This window comes from Ascaphus truei, unplaced genomic scaffold (assembly GCF_040206685.1).
Source record: "Ascaphus truei isolate aAscTru1 unplaced genomic scaffold, aAscTru1.hap1 HAP1_SCAFFOLD_749, whole genome shotgun sequence".
In the NCBI taxonomy this organism is placed as follows: Eukaryota; Metazoa; Chordata; class Amphibia; order Anura; family Ascaphidae; genus Ascaphus; species Ascaphus truei.
The window spans coordinates 56706-79253 of NW_027457084.1; the positions used below are offsets into that span (position 1 = coordinate 56706).

The 22548-nt window shown below is 52.5% G+C and overlaps 1 protein-coding gene across 2 annotated transcripts in view; it reads right to left on the minus strand.

Moving 5' to 3' along the window:
• NAPRT (nicotinate phosphoribosyltransferase) overlaps positions 1-22333 on the minus strand; it is a 45578-nt gene extending 23245 nt beyond the window's left edge. Inside the window, exons 1-6 of one of the 2 annotated variants that reach the window (XM_075584792.1) lie at positions 22094-22333; positions 7249-7376; positions 4933-5015; positions 4473-4603; positions 1328-1443; positions 921-1117 (exon numbers count right to left, since the gene is read on the minus strand). In XM_075584792.1, coding sequence (XP_075440907.1) covers positions 921-1117; positions 1328-1443; positions 4473-4603; positions 4933-5015; positions 7249-7376; positions 22094-22286 — 848 coding nt within the window. In that variant the 5' untranslated portion in view covers positions 22287-22333. The remainder of the gene's footprint in view (positions 1-920; positions 1118-1327; positions 1444-4472; positions 4604-4932; positions 5016-7248; positions 7377-22093) is intronic. The other variant, XM_075584791.1, reaches the window with a different exon arrangement.
• Positions 22334-22548: the final 215 nt, after the last annotated feature.

Genomic DNA, 22548 nt, shown 5'->3' on the forward strand with positions numbered 1-22548 from the left:
CTGAGTGGCTACAAAAACTAGTTGTTAGTGCAAAGCTACAGTGTATGATATTATATATATATAGCGAACTCTGCCCCGAGCACGATATGTCATTGTGCCTGGTGGATGGATATGGTTTTTCACTCATGTAGATCATCATCGACCATCTTCAGCCCTCACCACCCCACTGCTGGATGAAGGCCTCCACCAATGATCCTCCAGGTACTACGGTTACAAACCTCTCATCTCCACGTTGTTCCACCACATTTTCTGATTTCATCCTCCCATCTTACTTTTTGGCGGCGTCTTGGACTTTTGACACCAATTGGAATCTAGTAGAGTATCATCTTTGTCCAATGATGATGATGAATAAATAATATCTATATATACACACGCATGTATGTTTGTATGTATGTATGTGTGTATGTATGCATGCGTGAATGTGTATGTATGCGTCAATATGTATGTATGTGTGCGTAAGGGAAGCTCATATTAGGGGAGTTAATACTACGGGAACAAGGCTCAAATGATAGCAATCAATTTAGGTAAAACCTCACATTTCATATCACATAATACAACTATGTATGCAAACATCTCTGTGATAACTGCCTCTAAAAAGTGTTGTATAAGAAACACGTTGGGGGAAGCGAATTAGATGAAGTTGTTTTTACATTTTTATTGAATTTTTTGCAAATGAAGACGGATTGTAGCTTTAAAGCTACTAGTAAATACAGTCCCGGGCACAGTAAAATAATGCAGGCACGATACGTCCTACACTGAAAACGCTGACAATGTAACATAGCTGCCTGAAGAACAGGGGTAGAGTTTGGGGTAACAAGGAGTGTTAACGGATAAGCCTAGAATAGAACCCACAAACTTCTATTCCCCCTCCCATCCTCTACCATTCACAAGGCTGGTCACATCTCACACAGGCCTCTTACCCCATCACACTATAAGTGTCTACCACCACCAGGAAGTTCAGAGGGAAGGCGATGGCGTAGGATACGAAAGCAGCCAGCTCCCCAGGATTCGTGTTTTCTTGGGGCACCTTCAGGATCTCACACACCTTTCCCAGACAGGTCTGAGAGAGCAAGAGAAAATCCACCTCCCCTTCCTGCCCCTTCACAGGCCTCAGGGTCTGCCGCAAAATGAACAGAAACACAGAGATCACATTGGACATGTATATGACCACACGGCCAGCTCTCCCTACTTATGTCCTCCCCAATGTCAATGAAAGCTGAAGAGATCTCCAGAGTCTTCCTACCGAACCTCCATGAAGAGTTTTCCGATGTTGTTCAGTATGATGTGTACAGAGCAGTGATCCCGTGGAGTAAGGAGACACACTTACCCGAGGCCGCACTTCATCAGGACCCGAGAAAGACGCCACGTACGAGTGGGCAATAGTCCCAGTCACTGGAATGTCAAAGAGCTTCCCAGCCAGGACATTACTGGTGCAGTCAAAACCTGGGAGATGGAGAGAGATGGGGAGAGATGGGGAGAGATGGGGAAGCGATGGGGAGCGATGGGGAGAGATGAAAATTAGAATGAAGGATCTTTTCTAAACATACAGCTTCTGACAGACGAGTTATCTGAATGGGCCTTACCGCAACAATGCACTCAAATTTATTTATATTTCATAGATTATCTAAATGTAGTGCAGATTTCTGAAATCTCTGCAGTTCAAAAAGTTTTATTACCAGTAAAAAAACAAAAACACTTGAAATGCAATATGGCCGCCGTGGTAACTCATCTGCAACGGCAACTTCTGATTTCGCAGTTTTCGATTGGCCACGGGAATGGGGATAACTCTGGTGGCCATATTGCGTCTTCTAGACATCAATTCTTGTCCTGGGGATAAACCTGCAGATATGTCAGGAATAGGGTGAGGGCCCAGAGCGCAGAGTACTGTGGATCACCTCCGTGGGATCCCCCAGTTGACAGTAACGATATCATGGGAACAGTGGGTCCCGGAACTGAAAATAGCGGTTTTGGAATAAGGAAAACAGGCGGAAGATATAGGAGGATCAAAAATGCCATGGGAAACCGGCATTGATCCACATCGCTTATGGATGGAATGCGCGAGCAAAAACACTCCCCCTTCCTGGGGAGACTTGTGGCCAGTAGGTCTGTTCCTGCCCGGCCACCGAACCTCTATTTTTCTCAAATGACCTGGCGGCCAAAATAATCTGCCACAAAATTCTGTTTAGCTGGAATATGAATGGCTCTATTACCCTTCCAGATGACTCTTGTTAAGACCATAATAGACCATCAACCTTCTGCTCTTTGTTCCTCCTTCATGGACATGTACTTTACTACCGTCTGATTGCTTGATCCTATTTGCCTTCTATGTGCGTATGAAAAGAATGGATCTCTTTTTCCCACCACCTTTAACTCTAAAACAATTGCAGGCCAATTGCTCCAGGATTATGGCCAACTTCTTTGCTCTAATCAATCTTCAAGTTACTCACTCTAGTCGGAACCTCTGACATGGGTGGTGATCAGGACCCAAATTACCCCGTGTATGGAGCGCCTGTGTTGTAGATTTCATTGAACTTCTCAAAAGTTCTTGAATACGGACATGTTGTTTCCTGAAGATCCTTTGGATTCCCATTCCACTGGTCTAGAAAGTTCACTTGCAGTGGTCTTACGTGAAATCTGTTGCCAACTTTATATCTGCCAATGCACCCAAGACTGACGCTATTGACTTTTCTCCCAAGCTTTCTCTATTTTCGTGACCCATATCTTCATTGCCTTGGACACGGATGCAATAGCTACTGCAGTTTTCCATGTTGCCCCAGTCACCAGGAATGACTCAACACCTTCGAGCCTTACCATTGCATCCTTACCAGAGACTGAGTCATCAACAAGCAATGGTTTTATTTATTTTTATGTCCCTGTAATAGCTGCATCCCTCTTGGGTGGGATCTCCCACATCTTTGCTTCCTGGTCCGAAAAAGCCTTCATCTTCTAAAAAATAAATAAAATCATGTCTGGGCACTAAAGCCATCTTCTCCTGTTAGGCCGACTTGGCTTCAAATCAAATATTTTATCCCTTTACGGACAGGAAAACAGCTTGCCTTTCTGGGAGACTCCATTAATAATATATCCTCTAGGAAAGACTTCCTCTGGATCTCCAGTTTCGAGCGTCACACTTATCGCTTCGTTAAGGGACCCATGCGTTCCACATTGAATTCCCAGCATTCCCCATGCGAGTGCAGCTGAAGCTGCAGATTTGATGCCAGAGAGGAGGAGTCTCTTGTCTAGGCCAGTCTGCAACCTGGATCTCTTGAAGGCAGCTTGTTATCTTGCAGTACTGCCAACACCGCCCTTGTGCACAGCTGTGCTTGAACCAGGAAAAAAAAAACTTGCCACTTGATCAGTAGGCTCCAAGGCGGTGATTATACCCAAAGTGGCCGGCGGCGACGCGCTGCTCGGTATCAAATTGCTACAATACAATGAAAGTTTACTTACCAAGCGCGATGCGCGCACAGACACGACCTGCAGGGCGGCAGACCAGAGAACAGAACTGGGATTTTGTTTTCTTCAGGCGACGGCCGCGTCACGCGAGCGGTTCAGCCAATGAGGGCGAACTGCTCACGGCCACGCCTCCGTCTCCTCCGGCTGCCTCCTGCCTGCAGTGCATATGTCGTTCGGTCGCGTCGCCACTATGACGTCACCAGATCGCGCGCACACCCAGCCAGAGCTCGTATAATCAAAGCTTAATGCGGTGGCCCTCAGACAATGTTCCAATGTCCCAACGCTGGCTTATCACAAGAAGAGCACAACGTATTGTTCTTTGCAGATTTCTTCTTTTAATGCACAGCCTCTACGGCTGCGTTAGAGGTTTCCCCTTCTGGTTCAGAGACCCTGCATCCACCTGTACACTTAATCCAGCAGCCAGTATGCGCGCTCTTTGTAAGCGACTAACACCAACTGCTAGCCAACTTAGATGATTTGGGCAGCGACCCTTTGCTTGTGCCAGCATCCATTCTGCCCCATAGCCCAGTGCTCCAGCAAAGGGTCAGTCTGAACTGGTGCACTGAGGCGGTGACATTTAAAGTCCCCAGCGTTCCTTTCGGTTTCCCGCTGGGCCACTGGTAACACCACGCATGACGTAACTTTGGATGTGCGGCAAAGGAAATGGTTTTTGAGCGCTCTTCTGCCACAAGCGCCCCTGCGAGGTCGATGCTGCATAGCAGAACAGAGGAATCAGCGCCCCATGATAAGGAGAGGGGAGGGCTGGGGGGGGGGCTCTGGTTGTGCAAACTTTTGTTGAAAGAGCAGTGACCACACAAAATGGGGGAGGGGGGGAGGGGAGGAGAACAGGGAATCCCCGCTCCACTGAAATCTCAGCTCACCATGTTTACACACTGTGTGTGTGTGTGACCCTGGTTAAATCCCCGCGTCTGCTCCCGCGTAACGAGGGGGGCGCTCTCTTCATAGCGCCGCAGTGGAGAAGAAACACGTTCAGTTATTTTAGCAGCGACACTCACCCCCCATGTAGGAATATTTGGAAGCGGAGAGCCCCCCGTCCGGTCCCTGTGCCCTTCTCAGACCCAACTCCAGCAGCTTTTTATCCGGTCCGGCTGCCAGTCGGAACCGGGCAGCGTTGGTACCGACCAGGCTGCAAACGTGAGAAACAACAAAATAAAAACAACGGGTTTGGCAAAGGAGCCAGAACACACACGGACCCAGATCCACAGAACCGGGTGGATCTTTAGCGGTCACATGAATGGAAGGAAAGGCGTGCTAAAGCTTAACCCCTTTTGTGGATCTGGGCCGCATAACAGAACCATAATGGCCCCTTACATATTCCCAGGGGCGCCTCTCTCTCTCCCCTAGTCACGAGTCAAAATGATACACCTGGATTTAGAAAAAGAGCTGCACAAAAGCAGAGTGGTAACACGAGGCGTTACAGGGGGTCACCGGGTGGCAACCCAGCCCCAAACTCACCTGGCATAGTTCACTAAACACAGCAGTGTGGTCTCTAGAAGTTGCACCACCAGCAGGGGACCTCTAACCTTCAACAGAGGCTCCTGCAGGAGACAACATACACGGATTTCAATCATAATCATCAGAAGCATCGCCTACAGAAATAGTATAAACGTGTGCATGCGTGTGCATGCGTGTGCATGCGTGTGCATGGACCCTGGAATATACCCGTGTGTTCTAGTGGGAAAAATTGCAGTTACCCGTACTTCCTACAATTTAACATAATCATATACCAGTCTTGCAGTGTCTTTTATAGTATTCAATGTCTTTATGTATTCCCTAGGTCAGCGGTGCGCAAACTGGGGGGCGCACCCAACAGGGGGGGTGGGAGATTTGTGTGGGGGGGGGGGGGGGCATAGGCAGTTATAGGGGCCCCGTGCTCTTCTCCCCGGCATTTAATCTAATGCCGGGGGATCGCGAGGCTTCTGCAACACTCCACTTACCTTGATTCAGCCGGCTGTAAGACATGTCGCCATGGCAACGCGGCGTAATTTAACGCCGCGCGGTCATGGCATGATGGCACATGACCTCCGCACGCCGGGAAGTATAGTAGGGGGGGATGGGCGTGAGCAAAAGGGGATCGGGCAGGGGGGGCGCAGCGCACATAGTTTGCGCACCCCTGCTCTAGGTACATTATTTTTATGTTACCCCATATTATTTGTAAGGGCGGGGGGGCCGAGCACAGCAACAAAAATGCAAAAAAAGGTTACTGCAAAGAGATCATTTATTGGCTGGGATAGTTAAGCGCAGTTTCGTTCACTCTCCTCCCCCAGTCCCCATTCTTTAGGGGCATCCCAATTTGCCTTGTCCTGATTCCCCTTTTTAACTTGACCTCATATTATTTGGCAATCTGTGCACTATCCCCTACATTTTCTATACTTAATTATAAATGAGTTATAAAAAGAAAAGAAAAAGTATTATTTAAAAGTCTTAGCCCAACTGAAGGAACATTTCCCCCCCTTTAAGCGTGTCTTTGATCAAGGAAATTCCCCAAGGTGCTGAACATTTTTACTTTGAAGAACTGAACTTTCCTTTTTGACACCGGATACAAATACAAACACATCTGCACGTAGGTGCTCCAGGGCAGATTGGGCCTATATATGCCCCTGACCATGCGGACACGCCGTCTCCCGTCTCATTTTGCTGCTCCAAACTCTTCATGCACAAGCTCACACTGGTACATCCATAACGCACAATGCCACATGCATGCAAGCACATACACAAGTAGACACACAGGCACAGGTAGACACACAGGCACAGGTAGACACACAGGCACAGGTAGACACACAGACACAGGTAGACACACAGGCACAGGTAGACGCACAGGTAGACACACAGGCACAGGTAGACACACAGGCACAGGTAGACGCACAGGTAGACACACAGGCACAGGTAGACACACAGGCACAGGTAGACACACAGGCACAGGTAGACACACAAGCACAGGTAGACACACAGGCACAGGTAAACACACAGGCACTGGTACACACACAGGCACAGGTAGACACACAGGCACAGGTAGACACACAGACACAGGTAGACACACAGGCACAGGTAGACACACAGGCACAGGTAGACACACAGGCACAGGTAGACACACAGACACTGGTAGACACACAGATACAGGTAGACACACAGACACTGGTAGACACACAGACACTGGTAGACACACAGATACAGGTAGACACACAGACACAGGTAGACACACAGACACTGGTAGACACACAGACACAGGTAGACACACAGACACAGGTAGACACACAGATACAGGTAGACACACACATCAAGGAAAGTTGCAGAGGCCTTCATTTCATTTAAATGCCGTGGGGAAGAGCGTGGGGCCTCTGCAACCGCCGTGCCCCCCCCCCCCCCCTTGGAAAACCTTGCGCCCCCCCAGTTTGCGTACCCCTGCTCTACAGTGTAAGTTCTCACGAGCAGCACCCTCATTTTGTACGTTTGTACTTATTTGTATGCAACTCTGTTTCTGTAATTATTAAATCTCTGTGCCACCACCGTACACAACAAAGGATAGTATTATATAATGGTGCACACACTGACAAATACTGGTGGAAGATACAGGGCAGTTGGTGCAGAATTACACAAGAAGGATAAGGGCCAGGACATGCCTCCTCTTTGGGAGAGGCCGCTGGTAAACATTACATAGCTATGTCAGCCGAAGTAGCCAAGCGCCTAAACCGCCAATGCCATGAGCTGGCAACTTTGACTACCACCGTCTGTAAGGATTGGGCTGAAACCGTCGTTACAAACTGAACCTACTCTGGCAAACACTACGGAGCCCTCCGGAAAGGACGACACGGTGACGCCCGATGCATCCACGTTCTGCAAGTATTCAAAGAAACCCTTCTCCACGCTGCTGGGCAGGACGGACTCCAAGTACTTTATATCTGAGGAGACACAGGCAGACGTCGGGGTGTGAGAAACCGTACAAGGGTTAAGTCATCAACGGAGCGGGGCTACAAATCACTGCCCCTAACCAACAGCAAGCGCTTGGGCATGGCAGGGAGGCGGACATACAGTACAGAGACGGGGTCACAAAGACAAGATGCAGGGTGCCAGCCTCTCTCTGCAGGAGGAGGAGAGCAGGGGTAACACTGCTGACTTTGTAGTCGGCCATACAGGGCGTTTAGCACGCCGTCTCCCGACCACCGAAAAACAGACGGTCCAGTACTACAGAGAAATACTTTGGATGCACGAATTCTATGCACAGCGTACACTGTCCATGCAATTATACTCATTACAGTGTGAGTAAAGCAGCTCGCAAGAAAATGACACTGTCGTTCTATTCTTAGCAAGGGCCTACATAGCCGGTCCCAGCATGTAATCCAGCACTGGTTACATGGGGGGGGGGGGGGGCATGATCTGAAGGAACAGCCGGTCCCAGCATGTAATCCAGCACTGGTTACACGGGGGGGGAGGGGGGGAGAGACGCGAGCTGAAGGAACAGCCCGTCCCAGCATGTAATCCAGCACTGGTTACACGGGGGGGGGGGAGAGACGCGAGCTGAAGGAACAGCCCGTCCCAGCCTGTAATCCAGCACTGGTTACACAGGGGGGGGGGGGGGGGAGAGACGCGATCTGAAGGAACAGCCAGTCCCAGCCTGTAATCCAGCACTGGTTACACAGGGGGGGGGAACATGATCTGAAGGAATAGCCCGTCCCAGCCTGTAATCCAGCACTGGTTACACAGGGGGGTGGGGGGGAGACATGATCTGAAGGAACAGCCCGTCCCAGCATGTAATCCAGCACTGGTTACACAGGGGGGGGGGGAGAGACGCGATCTGAAGGAACAGCCCGTCCCAGCCTGTAATCCAGCACTGGTTACACAAGGTAACGGGGGGGGGGGACATGATCTGAAGGAACAGCCCGTCCCAGCCTGTAATCCAGCACTGGTTACACAAGGTAACGGGGGGGGTGACATGATCTGAAGGAACAGCCCGTCCCAGCCTGTAATCCAGCACTGGTTACACAGGAGAACAGGGGAATGGGGGGGGGGGACGCGAGCTGAAGGAACAGCCTGCCCGCATGTAATCCAGCACTGGTTACACGGGGGGGGGAACATGATCTGAAGGAACAGCCCGTCCCAGCCTGTAATCCAGCACTGGTTACACAAGGTAACGGGGGGGGGGGGGACATGATCTGAAGGAACAGCCCGTCCCAGCCTGTAATCCAGCACTGGTTACACAGGGGGGGGGGGAGAGACGCGAGCTGAAGGAACAGCCCGTCCCAGCCTGTAATCCAGCACTGGTTACACAGGGGGGGGGGGGGAGAGACGCGAGCTGAAGGAACAGCCCGTCCCAGCCTGTAATCCAGCACTGGTTACACGGGGGAACAGGGGGGAACATGATCTGAAGGAACAGCCCGTCCCAGCCTGTAATCCAGCACTGGTTACACGGGGGGGGAACATGATCTGAAGGAACAGCCCGTCCCAGCCTGCACACTCCTGACGAAGCCGACAACAGCTACAGCAAGCTGGGCGAAACGCGTAGAGTGTACCAATTTTGGACTCAAACGCGACCCGTAGCTGACCAACTCTGCAGCCGTGACGTCATCTTCCTGGACGGGCGCCGTGAGGGAGGCTCTGAACCGGCATACAGATCCGTGAGAGAAAGCCAGCCAAACACCCGAGGGAGGCGGTGAGCAGTTCGGGGAGCTTCTATTTTCTCCATTTGTGAGATACATGCATGATTTTTACTGGCACATTGTAAGTGCGCATTTTATTGACCCGTTTTTTTAAATTATAAAGTTGTACCTTTTTGATCGCACTATGTAGTTCTCTCTCTATTATATATACATCATCCTGCTGACGGTATCGCTAACAAGGGGGGTCCAAATCACAGATGGGTGGCAACCCAATTTGCCAATTGCCTGATTAACTCATACATCTTGTGAGTAACACATTTATACGAGCCAAGACAATATCATTCTACTTTATAGAAACGTCTGCACTTAAATTTGTATTTCTTTCCCCTTATGCTCCCCCTGGATGTTTGAGAAAAATACTTGAATCTTTGGAACCCGTGAAACAGGTCCCACCAGTGAGGTTTGAGCTGGGTGGTTGGACTTTAATCATCATACATCACATTTCATAGATTTATTCACATTTGTTATTATTTATAGTTGTTTGCGCCTTATATCACTTATTTCACAATACACGGGGGGGGGGAACATGATCTGAAGGAACAGCCCGTCCCAGCCTGTAATCCAGCACTGGTTACACAAGGTAACGGGGGGGGGGGGGGACATGATCTGAAGGAACAGCCCGTCCCAGCCTGTAATCCAGCACTGGTTACACAGGGGGGGGGGAGAGACGCGAGCTGAAGGAACAGCCCGTCCCAGCCTGTAATCCAGCACTGGTTACACAGGGGGGGGGGGGGGAGAGACGCGAGCTGAAGGAACAGCCCGTCCCAGCCTGTAATCCAGCACTGGTTACACGGGGGAACAGGGGGGAACATGATCTGAAGGAACAGCCCGTCCCAGCCTGTAATCCAGCACTGGTTACACGGGGGGGGGGAACATGATCTGAAGGAACAGCCCGTCCCAGCCTGTAATCCAGCACTGGTTACACAGGGGGGGGGGACATGATCTGAAGGAACAGCCCGTCCCAGCCTGTAATCCAGCACTGGTTACACAGGGGGGTGGGGGGGAGACATGATCTGAAGGAACAGCCCGTCCCAGCATGTAATCCAGCACTGGTTACACAGGGGGGGGGACATGATCTGAAGGAACAGCCCGTCCCAGCCTGTAATCCAGCACTGGTTACACAGGGGGGTGGGGGGGAGACATGATCTGAAGGAACAGCCCGTCCCAGCATGTAATCCAGCACTGGTTACACAGGGGGGGGGGAGAGACGCGATCTGAAGGAACAGCCCGTCCCAACCTGTAATCCAGCACTGGTTACACAAGGTAACGGGGGGGGGGACATGATCTGAAGGAACAGCCCGTCCCAGCCTGTAATCCAGCACTGGTTACACAAGGTAACGGGGGGGGGGGGACATGATCTGAAGGAACAGCCCGTCCCAGCCTGTAATCCAGCACTGGTTACACAGGAGAACAGGGGAATGGGGGGGGGGGGACGCGAGCTGAAGGAACAGCCTGCCCGCATTTAATCCAGCACTGGTTACACAGGGGGGGGGGACGCGAGCTGAAGGAACAGCCTGCCCGCATGTAATCCAGTGCTGGTTACACGGGGGGAGGGGAACATGAGCTGAAGTAATAGCCGGTCCCCGCATGTAATCCAGCACTGGTTAGGTATGGGGTCCCACACCTCGGGCACTTGGCTGTCAAACTGGCGTCTCCGCCGGAGGAGTCGCAACAGGGGCAGGGGCATTTCAAATAACTCTCCCCATTAACTTCCACCCCCAGGAAGCCTCCCGGCAGTTTGTACTGGGATACCTTGCACCCCGACATGGGAATGCAAAGCTTGTTCGTGCAACGTTGGTAATAAAGTCCAGGCTCCTCCCCCAGCGATGAGAATTTTAGGATTGGTTAGTGCCTCCTCCCTCTGGTGGAATGAGGAGCACTGGCACAATAAGAATGGCGTGGCTCCTGCTTTCGCGCCGAGCCACACACTGCGCAGGGCGTGGCTCCTGCTTTCGTGCCGAGCCACACTTCGCAGGGCGTAGTTTATCTTCGCACCGAGCCACACACTGCGCAGGGCGTGGAGCATGCTTTCGTGCCGAGCCACACATTGTGCAGGGCGTGCCGCATGCTTTCGTGCCGAGCCACACATTGCGCAGGGCGTGCCGCATGCTTTCGTGCCGAGCCACACATTGCGCAGGGCATGGAGCATGCTTTCGTGCCGAGCCACACATTGCGCAGGGCGTGCCGCATGCTTTCGTGCCGAGTCACACACTGCGCAGGGCGTGCCGCATGCTTTCATGCCGAGCCACACATTGCGCAGGGCGTGGAGCATGCTTTCGTGCCGAGCCACACATTGCGCAGGGCGTGGAGCATGCTTTCGTGCCGAGCCACACATTGCGCAGGGCGTGCCGCATGCTTTCGTGCCGAGCCACACACTGCGCAGGGCGTGCCGCATGCTTTCGTGCCGAGTCACACACTGCGCAGGGCGTGCCGCATGCTTTCGTGCCGAGCCACACACTGCGCAGGGCGTGCCGCATGCTTTCGTGCCGAGCCACACTTCGCAGGGCGTGGCTTAGCTTCGCACCGAGCCACACACTGCGCAGGGCGCGGCGCATGCTTTCGTGCCGAGTCACACACTGCGCAGGGCGTGGTTTAGCTTCGCACCGAGCCACACACTGCGCAGGGCGTGGCGCATGCTTTCGTGCCGAGTCACACACTGCGCAGGGCGTGGCTTAGCTTCACGCCGAGCCACACACTGCGCAGGGCATGGCTTAGCTTCACGCCGAGCCACACACTGCGCAGGGCGTGCCGCATGCTTTCGTGCCGAGCCACACACTGCGCAGGGCGTGCCGCATGCTTTCGTGCCGAGCCACACACTGCGCAGGGCGTGGCGCATGCTTTCGTGCCGAGCCACACACTGCGCAGGGCGTGGCTCCTGCTTTCGCGCCGAGCCACACACTGCGCAGGGCATGGCTTAGCTTCACGCCGAGCCACACACTGCGCAGGGCGTGGTGCATGCTTTCGTGCCGAGTCACACACTGCGCAGGGCGTGGCTCCTGCTTTCGCGCCGAGCCACACACTGCGCAGGGCGTGGCTTAGCTTCGCGCCGAGCCACACACTGCGCAGGGCGTGGCTTAGCTTCGCGCCGAGCCCTGCACAACTTTTGCAAAGAAAAGCTTGCAACTTTGCAAACTTTCCACACGGTCCTCCCGTTTTGGCGGGAAACAGCTATTTTGGCGGGACACTGTTCCGGTCACTCGCTGCACTTCTTCTGAGGCGGGAAAGTACCCCAAGCTGGGCAAAACCCCCTCCAGTACACTGACAGTTCAATATGAGTACACTGTGGCTCCCTGTGCCTAAAGTTGCTAATAGCATTGTGGTAGTTCCGCAAACGGAGGTTCTGGCAAACCGGACTCTCAAGATCCCCCTCCCTCGGACACTACCCATCTATACCTTAATGCCACCCCCTTGACCGTGATACCATTGGCCACCTTCCATCCACTCTGGAAAGGGACTGAGTCCTGCGCACACTCTTCCTTCGACAGTTTGGGACAGCCCCTTACGTACCCTGGGGGAGTGTCCAAGGTCTGAGCCCGGGATTGGGCAGAACACAGGCCTTGTCCTGCCCCCCCCCACCTCTTCTGTCACTCAAGGGAGCTGCTCACTGCAGGGGAAACCCCGGATTGGGCCTAACACTGCCTGCACTGATACCAGGATTCACATGCTAGGCAGGGCAGATTAGTAGCCAAAACCAGACATGGCTAAATACGGAGATAGGATAAAGTATCTGTCGTCTAAATTCAGCATAGGTTGAACTTGATGGACTTATGTCTCTTTTTAACCTCATCTACTATGTAACTGATTACGCCAGTGAAATGATACCATGGTTTTCTATGTATAATCTGCGATATCTGTTTCTAGACGTTAGGTGGTCATATTTGATATCCAGGCGCGTATATTAAGTACACAGACAGAACTGGGAAGATGGTGTGTGTCTAAGGCCGCACTTATAGTCCCAGTGACTGAGACGCTGACGTCACGCTGCGGGCGCTGAAAAAAATCAAATATAATTGAATTCCAGCGATCGTGACCAAGCCGGCGACGGATTCAATACATTTGTTTTGACGCTACGTGGCGTCGCCGGGACTGTAAGCGCGGCCTAAGTATTATAGAAACAAAGTTATTAAGTCGTAAAACTGTCAGTAGAGATTGATGGAAGGGGTGGGTGGGAAACACAGAAAGGTGGGCTTATGTTGTTCTCAATGCAGGAAATGTAGAATATAAACTCCTACTTTTTCATTATGAACCAGATTTCAACAAAGGGAGGAGCGTCCATGCTGGATCCCGTGAAATCTCAAGTTCCACTCACGACCCTTTGGGAAAAGATCTGATCAATGTCAGACGATAGCGTACGTTAGATTCTTGGTTTATTATCCTTACTATTTGGATGAAATTGTCTGCATTTATGATAACTGTATGTTCTTGTAATAATCTTTTTTCTGTAACCTACACACTGTATGTTTGAATATTAAAGCTCAAACCTTTTTTTTTTAATAAACAGGGACCAGAGGCTCTGTACATCTTTTAATACCTTTGGTGGTGGCAGCAGATACAGATATATATTGTAACAGGTAAATATTAACGCATTTAGAATACCTTGCACAGGAGGAAGGCGAGTCGGTTAGTTTAGCCGTGTGTATTAACCCCGGTTGCATATATATGTAGCAGGGTTCCCCCTGGGCCCCCCTTACCTCCGCTTAGCGGGGGGGGGGGGCCTGCGCTGTGTCAGGGAGCTGCAGGGGCTCCAGGCGGCATCTACATCCATGCGTCGCCATCTTTAAAGTGTTCGCGCATGTGCAGCAGAGTTGCGGCGGCCATTATGAGTTTGCAGATGGGCAGAGGTGGCGCTCCGTAGCGCAGGGACAGCCCCAGTCGGTGCATGCGCGGGCAGAGCCTGTGGCAGCCATTACAGACTTGCGAATGCATAGTTACGATCGCGCACGCGGCCCCAATGCTAAAGAGGTCCTGAGTGGACTACAACTCCCAGCAGCCTCTGGGGACTGCCCTTTCACCCAGATCACATGCAGCCAGACAGCCACGATGACAGATTTCTCATGCTGCATGTGGATACATTGTTGTGTGCAGAGTCAGGCCGTCAGGAAGCAGACCATGAAGCACATGAGAGAGTCAGAGCTGGGAGCAGGTTGGGGAAGGGTGTGTGTAGGGAGCAGTAGCCCCTGCATACTAGGCCAGGTTACCCCCCCAGGCCCCAGGTAGGCCCTGAGACATAACCCAGATTGTGGTTGCGACAGGGACTGGCCCTAGGTAGGTGCTCTGCCCCTTTAGTTATTTGTTAAGTTCAGGGACACAGCTGCAGTGCTGCGAGCCCCTGACAATTGTGTCTGGACGCAGACCATCACTCAAGATAGAGACTAGTTAGTGGGCAGCGCTGTTCCACACTTGGGTGGGGATGTGGGACTTTTGAGACACTTGGGTGGATGGTGGTGGGGTTGAGGCCCAGTGAGGCCAGGTTAAAGGGTGACACTGCAATGTAGCCATTGTTGATGTATTGTGATGTGTGACGTGCTAGTTGCATATAGTAAACTGTTTTATCCATACCCTGGTGTAAGTACTTACTGTATGTGGTTCCTGTGTAAGGGGTTATTCTACCCACTATAATCCCTGCACAGGTGGAGGCGCTGTAAGCAGTACGTTCCAGGATACACCCCAGGCTCCCAGTGGCATATGTAGATTTCCCCACATGGTCCCTATCTGCGATTGGGGGGGGGGAGGAACTGTGTTACATATATATATATATATAAAAGTTATATAATCACATGCGCTGCTCACGACAGATGGTATATTGTGACAGATTGCGGGGAGATATTGTTCCTGTGAGGGTCCCTGGGAGGTGAAGATGTGATCAGCTGGACAGCGGTGTGTATTAACCCTTGTCCTATATACAGGTAACGTGCTCACAGGTGTGCTGTAGGTGACGGGACATCCTCCTCACAGGGCCACCCTAACATGATCAACGCCCACACATTTCAACGCTTGGTAACCGGTGTGGCCAGGCTGTTTCTAATGGCGCCTTCATGTTCCAAGGAACGGTCCCACTTATTTGTATGTATGTGTGTGACGGGAGGGGGGGAACCAGGCTCTCGAATAAAGGTCAAGCCCGTTTTGGTGATCCCTGATCTAGAGAGTTAGCTCTTGGGCCCAGTAACATTGTATCATTCCAATGAACGGTCTTGTAATAAAAGCATTTTTTGTGTTTTTCCCTTTCCGGGCATGCCAGCGAGCAGGGATTGCTAGGGTGGGAGTTTCAAGGGGGGGTTTGCGGAGGACCTTTTGGCAGGATGTGCCTAGAAGGTTGGGGTCCGGAGTTGTCGGTTCCCCTGTAAATGTCCCTTCGAAAACGCAAGCGCGGCTCACCACTAGGGTACCCTGCTTCAGCACAGCTCAGAAAGGAGAATGAGACACAGGGATCAAACAAATCCCTGTACCCGAGGTGATCCCTAGGTTAAGGGGGTTACCCCAGCTAGTAACAAGGTGACCCACAACCAGTATAGGGTTTGTGGGTGCCCCAACCATATATAAGGTTGGGGAGGGACTCAGAGTCCAAACTGAGTCCAAGGGAAAGTGAGTGGGGAATAAGGCAGATAGAAATATAACTACTACATTTTTCCTGTTCTGTCCCCTGTACCCAGAGACTTAGAAGTGTATTAAAATATACTTTAATATAATGTAATGTGCTTTTCACATTCGGAACCAATGTCCAAACAAGCTGCCCGAGCTAACCCATAGGCGCCGGTAAGTCTGCTGGACATCGGAGTTCAAAGCAGCCAGAGGAGCCCAGAGGTGTGAATAGCATTTGATCTGCGGGGAAAGGCGGAGTAACAGGTCCGGAGATCAATGGCAGTCCTCCGGGATGCTCTGCTTGCTCTGCCAGACCTGGTGGAGCCTGCCCAGCGGGTGGCATTGATAGCCAGGGAGAGAGGTGGCAGGCTTGCGCATGTCTCTTGGCTATTTTGAATATCCCGTTGACCTGGCTTTTCTAGCCGTCTTGGCTCTGATTGGCTGCTTGGGAAAGTTCCCACTCGTTGATTGGCTGCTCAGTTTTGGGAATGAAACTGAAAATACTATAAAAATCTGTGAGCCAATTAGATTGAGGTCTCCAGTAGTAATAACGCAGGCGGGCTTTCCAAAGTTGCTCTTGTGTGAATAGCAGAGCAACCAGCTTCGATTTTGAGCCTGAAAAGCCTGCCCGCCAGAGACTAAGTCCAGCTTTTTGCGCCCAAGTTCTCAGAAGAGAACGTAGCGGACGCGGCTGGGATTTATGCCGGTTTGTGTTCCAGGAGATTCCGGGCCAAGTCCCGGTCAGGGTAAAACTCTCCGATAGAGTTCCCTGCACCTAGGACAGTCTAGTTTTCGACCCCAGTCCCAAAGTAAGTGTGTGTTTTTGTCTGTATTTTGTGTTTTACTGTAAGTGAATTTACATAAGCCTATAATATATATTATCTCTAACTGTGCATGCAATGTCTTGTATACAATGTATACCCTGTTCATTTATGTAACTGTATTTGTAACCATGTATTAGACATACTTGAAAACAAGAGGTAACTCTCACTGTATTACTTCCTGGTAAAACATTTTGTAAATAAATAAATAAAATAAAATTTATGCCGAATAAATTACAACATATTTCATTACCTTGTTTTGCTCGGGGAATGATCCCGGTAAAAAGGTGCAAATAACCTGGTCTCCGGTGACAATGTCTTTATTTATATAGCGCCATTTATGCACATAGCGCTTCACAGTAGTAATACACGTGACAATAATATAACACATAATGGGAATAAGCACTTCAGCCCTACAATTAGGAAAAGGAGTCCCTGCCCTGAAGAGCTTACAATCTAATTGGTAGGTAGGAAGAACGTACAGGAGACAGTAGGAGGGCGTTCTGGTAAGTGCGTCTGCAAGGGGCCAAGGTCCGTGTATGAGGTGTATAGTATCTGCCACAGAGCTACTCATATGCTTCGTTACAGATGTGGGGTTTAAGGTGGGTCGTAAAGGTGGATAGAGAGGGTGCTAGTCGGATATGGAGGGGCAGGACATTCCAGAGGTGCGGGGCAGTCAGTGAGAAAGGTTTGAGGCTTTAGGTACAAAGGTGGAGAATTGAGTACACATTTGTTATTACAGCCGCAGACTGCCAGGCAGATAATAACCTGTTGAATAGAGCAGTGGTGCACAAACTGGGGGCGCAAGATTGTTCAGGGGGGTGCGGGCGGTTACAGAGGCCACGCGCTCTTCCCCCAAGGCATTTATGCCGGGGGATCGCGTGAGGCCTCTGTAACTCACTTACCTTCTCTTCAGCGACGCGTCACCATGGCGTCAAATGGCGCTGCGAGGTCATGTGATGTCACCATGGCATGGCAATGTGACGTCACGTGACGCCGCGGCGCCATTTGACGCCGGGAGCCGAAGAGAAGGTAAGGGTGGTGGGGGGCGTGAGCAGGGAGGGAAGCAGGAGGGGTACGCGAGCAGGGAGGGAAGCAGGAGGGGAGGCGCGAGCAGGGAGGGAAGCAGGAGGGGAGGCGCGAGCAGGGAGGGAAGCAGGAGGGGGGGCGCGAGCAGGGAGGGAAGCAGGAGGGGAGGCGCGAGCAGGGAGGGAAGCAGGAGGGGGGGCGCGAGCAGGGAGGGAAGCAGGAGGGGAGGCGCGAGCAGGGAGGGAAGCAGGAGGGGGGGCGCGAGCAGGGAGGGGAGCAGAAGGGGGGGCGCGAGCAGGGAGGGGAGCAGAAGGGGGGGCGCGAGCAGGGAGGGAAGCAGGAGGGGGGGAAGCAGAAGGGGGGGCGCGAGCAGGGAGGGAAGCAGGAGGGGGGGTCATTTCTCCGTCGTCGAGGCACATCGCTCCGCGGCACCCCGTTACACTGCAGAGGCACATCGCTCCGCAGCGCCCCGTTACACTGCAGAGACACATCGCTCCGCGGCACCCCGTTTTGTGGAAAAGCGCATTGCTTCGCAGTGCCCTATGACACGGCAGAGAGGCGTATCGCTCCGCAGCGCCCCGTTACAAAGCAGAGGCGTATCGCTCCGCAGCGCCCCATTACAAAGCAGAGGCGTATCGCTCCGCAGCGCCCCATTACACAGCAGAGGCGCATCGCTCCGCAGCGCCCCGTTACACAGCAGAGGCACATCGCTCTGCAGCGCCCCGTTACACGGCAGAGACGCATCGCTCCGCAGCGCCCCGTTACACAGCAGAGGCGCATCGCTCCGCAGCGCCCCTTTACACTGCAGAGGCGCAGCGCCCCGTTACACAGCAGAGGCACATCGCTCCGCAGCGCCCCGTTACAAAGCAGAGGCGCATCGCTCCGCAGCGCCCCTTTACACTGCAGAGGCGCAGCGCCCCGTTACACAGCAGAGGCACATCGCTCCGCAGTGCCCCGTTACACGGCAGAGGCACATCGCTCCGCAGCGCCCCGTTACACGGCAGAGGCGCATTGCTCCGCAGCGCCCCGTTACACGGCAGAGGCACATCGCTCCGCAGCGCCCCGTTACACAGCAGAGGCACATCGCTCCGCAGCGCCCCCTTACACGGCAGAGGCACATCGCTCCGCAGCGCCCCCTTACACGGCAGAGGCACATCGCTCCGCAGCGCCCTGTTACACGGCAGAGGCGCGTCGCTCCGCAGCGCCCTGTTACACGGCAGAGGCACATCGCTCCGCAGCGCCCCGTTACACAGCAGAGGCGCATCGCTCCGCAGCGCCCCCTTACACGGCAGAGGCACATCGCTCCGCAGCGCCCCCTTACACGGCAGAGGCACATCGCTCCGCAGCGCCCTGTTACACGGCAGAGGCGCGTCAATCCGCAGCGCCCTGTTACACGGCAGAGGCACATCGCTCCGCAGCGCCCCGTTGCACAGCACAGGCACATCGCTCCGCAGCGCCCCATTACACAGCACAGGCACATCGCTCCGCAGCGCCCCGTTACACGGCAGAGGCACATCGCTCCGCAGCGCTCCGTTACACGGCAGAGGCGCATCGCTCCGCAGCGCCCCGTTACACTGCAGAGGCACGTCGCTCCGCAGCGCCCCGTTACACGGCAGTAGAGTGTGAGCTCTTCAGCGCAGGGACTCCCTTTTCCTATTGTTATGTCTGAGGCGCTTATTCCCTTTATGTGTTATATCATCACGTCACGTGTACTGTACAGAGATATATATATATACACACATAGCTATACATACACAGTGACATGACATGTGTCCGGAGATCACGTGTACTATACAGAGATATATATATACACATAGCTATACATACACAGTGACATGACATGTGTCCGGAGATCACGTGTACTATACAGAGATATATATATACACATAGCTATACATACACAGTGACATGACATGTGTCCGGAGATCACGTGTACTATACAGAGATATATATATATATACACATAGCTATACATACACAGTGACATGACATGTGTCCGGAGATCACGTGTACTATACAAAGATATATATATAAATACACACATAGCTATACATACACAGTGACATGACATGTGTCCGGAGATCACGTGTACTATACAGAGATATATATATATATACACACATAGCTATACATACACAGTGACATGACATGTGTCCGGAGATCACGTGTACTATACAGAGATATATATATACACACATAGCTATACATACACAGTGACATGACATGTGTCCGGAGATCACGTGTACTATACAGAGATATATATATATATATACACACATAGCTATACATACACAGTGACATGACATGTGTCCGGAGATCACGTGTACTATACAGAGATATATATATATATACACACATAGCTATACATACACAGTGACATGACATGTGTCCGGAGATCACGTGTACTATACAGAGATATATATATATATACACATAGCTATACATACACAGTGACATGACATGTGTCCGGAGATCACGTGTACTATACAGAGATATATATATATATGTAGCCAGGTCACCTGTTGCCCCCTGCGACCTCCCAGGGAGCCTCCGTGGCCAGGACTGGTGTCGGGTACTGCCGGAGGCCAGCGGCAGACCCGACGGCCATTCCGGAGGGTGGGGGCCGAGGAGGGAGCAGCGCCTCTCGTCGCTAAGGCCGCGGTCGCGTCTCTAAGGTCCCGGCGGCTGGCGAAGAGGGCGCCGCCATTGCCTAGCCACTCGCGCATGCGCAGTGATCGCACAGGCGCGGGAGGAACCCCAGAGTCAGGGAGAGTCGCGCGAGGGCCAGAACAGAGTAGGGAAAGGTTGAGGCGGCCCCCAAAGACTTGCGCATGCGCAGGGCCAGTGCGCACGCGGCCCCAATGCCAGGATAGGCTCTATGGGACTACAACTCCCATGGAGCATAGCGAGGGAGGCACCAGGTGCCTCACAGGAGCCAATAGGGCTGCAGGACTGCCAGGAGAGCAAGTGGATACATTTCGCGGGCAAAAGAGCACACTAGTCAGTCAGAGACCGGAGCAGCCCAGGGAAGGAGGTAGGGTACAGGAGTCAGGGACTCCCCTGTATTAGGCCAGCACCCCCTTGGTCCGAGATAGCTCAGCTCCCCAGTAAGGTGAGTGTTGCCAGGGGCAGCCCTCAGGTTAGGGACCCTGCCACTTACATTAGTGGGAGCTGGGAAAGAAAGGTTACAGAGAGTTGGAGTCAGGGAGCTGTGAGGGAAGGAAGGGTGCGGGGAGCGAGTGCAGCTCCTGCCCCACATAGGTGCCCACACCCCAGGTAGGCTCCAACTCCCCACTAGTTGGGTGGGTAAGTGCTTAGGGAGGCCCAAGATAGGGACGCTGCCCTTAGCATAGAGTGCTGCCTTGTCAGAGTCACGGCTGTTAGTGCTGTGAGGTCTGACAGGCAGGCACCTTGTTGCGCAGCACGTTGGCTGCAGCCTCCAATGAGCTACAGCTTGCTGCTGTAGGCGCTGGGACTAGTTAGAAAGTAGTGAGGCTGAAGGGACTTGGGTAGTTAGGGGAGTGGGACAGGTCATTACCCCCTGCAGGCCATAGGAGTTCCCCAAGCCACTACAGGTTGCTGTACTACAGGGACAGGCCCTAGGTTGGGGTTCCTGTCACGTTAGTACCACTTATATAGATAGGGACACAGCGGCTGCTGCTGTTCCTGTGGAAGCGGTTGGACCCACGTTGGGGTCCACAGAGACGGTTCCAGAGTGGGACCACCCTAGCGGTCCGCACGTGCAAGGAGTTCGGGTGGAGGATCAGACGGATTCATCACACGTCTGACCCTTTGAGAAGATTGTTGCTGACCCGAGCACCGGAGTGCTCGGCAGGTATTATACCATCACATGTGCACCAACAGGTCTAGAGGTTCTTAGTGACTGCGCAGTCACCCATTGACTATCTCTGTAGGAGTACGGGACATTGGGTGGGGTTCTTGGGACACTGGGTGGGATCACCTAGTGTTTGGGAATCGTCCTGCGAGACGTCACTGTTAGTGTCTCCTCGTGAGAGGGACACAGGTTATTATTATATGTTAGTAAAGTCCTTAGTTATATAATCACTGTGTGTGTGGTTTCTGAGTGGGTTCCTATGTAGGGTCATTCTACACTTCCCTAGAATCCTACATAGGTGGAGGCGCTGAAAGACGATACGTTCCAGAGGATTCACCCCAGGCTCTCACTAGCGGAGGCTCAGACTTCCTGTGAGCCTGCAGGTATACGCACCACACCGGTAACACCGCATGTTCTACTCACCCACACTATATATGCGATTGGGTGGGGTGGAATACCCGTTACATATATACACACACATAGCTATACATACACAGTGACATGACATGTGTCCGGAGATCACGTGTACTATACAGAGATATATATATATACACATAGCTATACATACACAGTGACATGACATGTGTCCGGAGATCACGTGTACTATACAGAGATATATATACACATAGCTATACATACACAGTGACATGACATGTGTCCGTAGATCACGTGACGCGTGGCCCCGCCCCCCTGCTCACCTTCCCGGGAGAATCGGAAGTTCTGCACGAAGCTCAGGCACTGCCCCAGCCCAAAGAACAGGGTGAACACGCCCTGGAACGGGGGATCCCGGAAGAAGAGCTCGAACTCCGCCCGCTCCTGGTGCCGCCCGCTGCGCCAGTACCCGTACGCCATGGTGAACTGGTACAGGTCAGTGAGCAGCGGCAACTCCATACTGACAGCAAGCCCAGAGCTGCGACAAGTCAGCAGGGGAGACTGCGGCCAATGAGAGGAGCCAGGTGCACCGGAAGTCCCGCCCTCCGTGCTGCAGGGCTTGCTGGGTGTTGTAGTTTCTTTGCGCAGTTAAAAACATGAAGCAGGATTCCCGGAGCTCTGTTAAAGCTGCAGCTCAAGCTGTCGTTTTTTTTAAAAATTATTATTTTTTTCCATTCAATATGTGCATCAATACAATCTGCACACTGACAAGGGAGGGAAA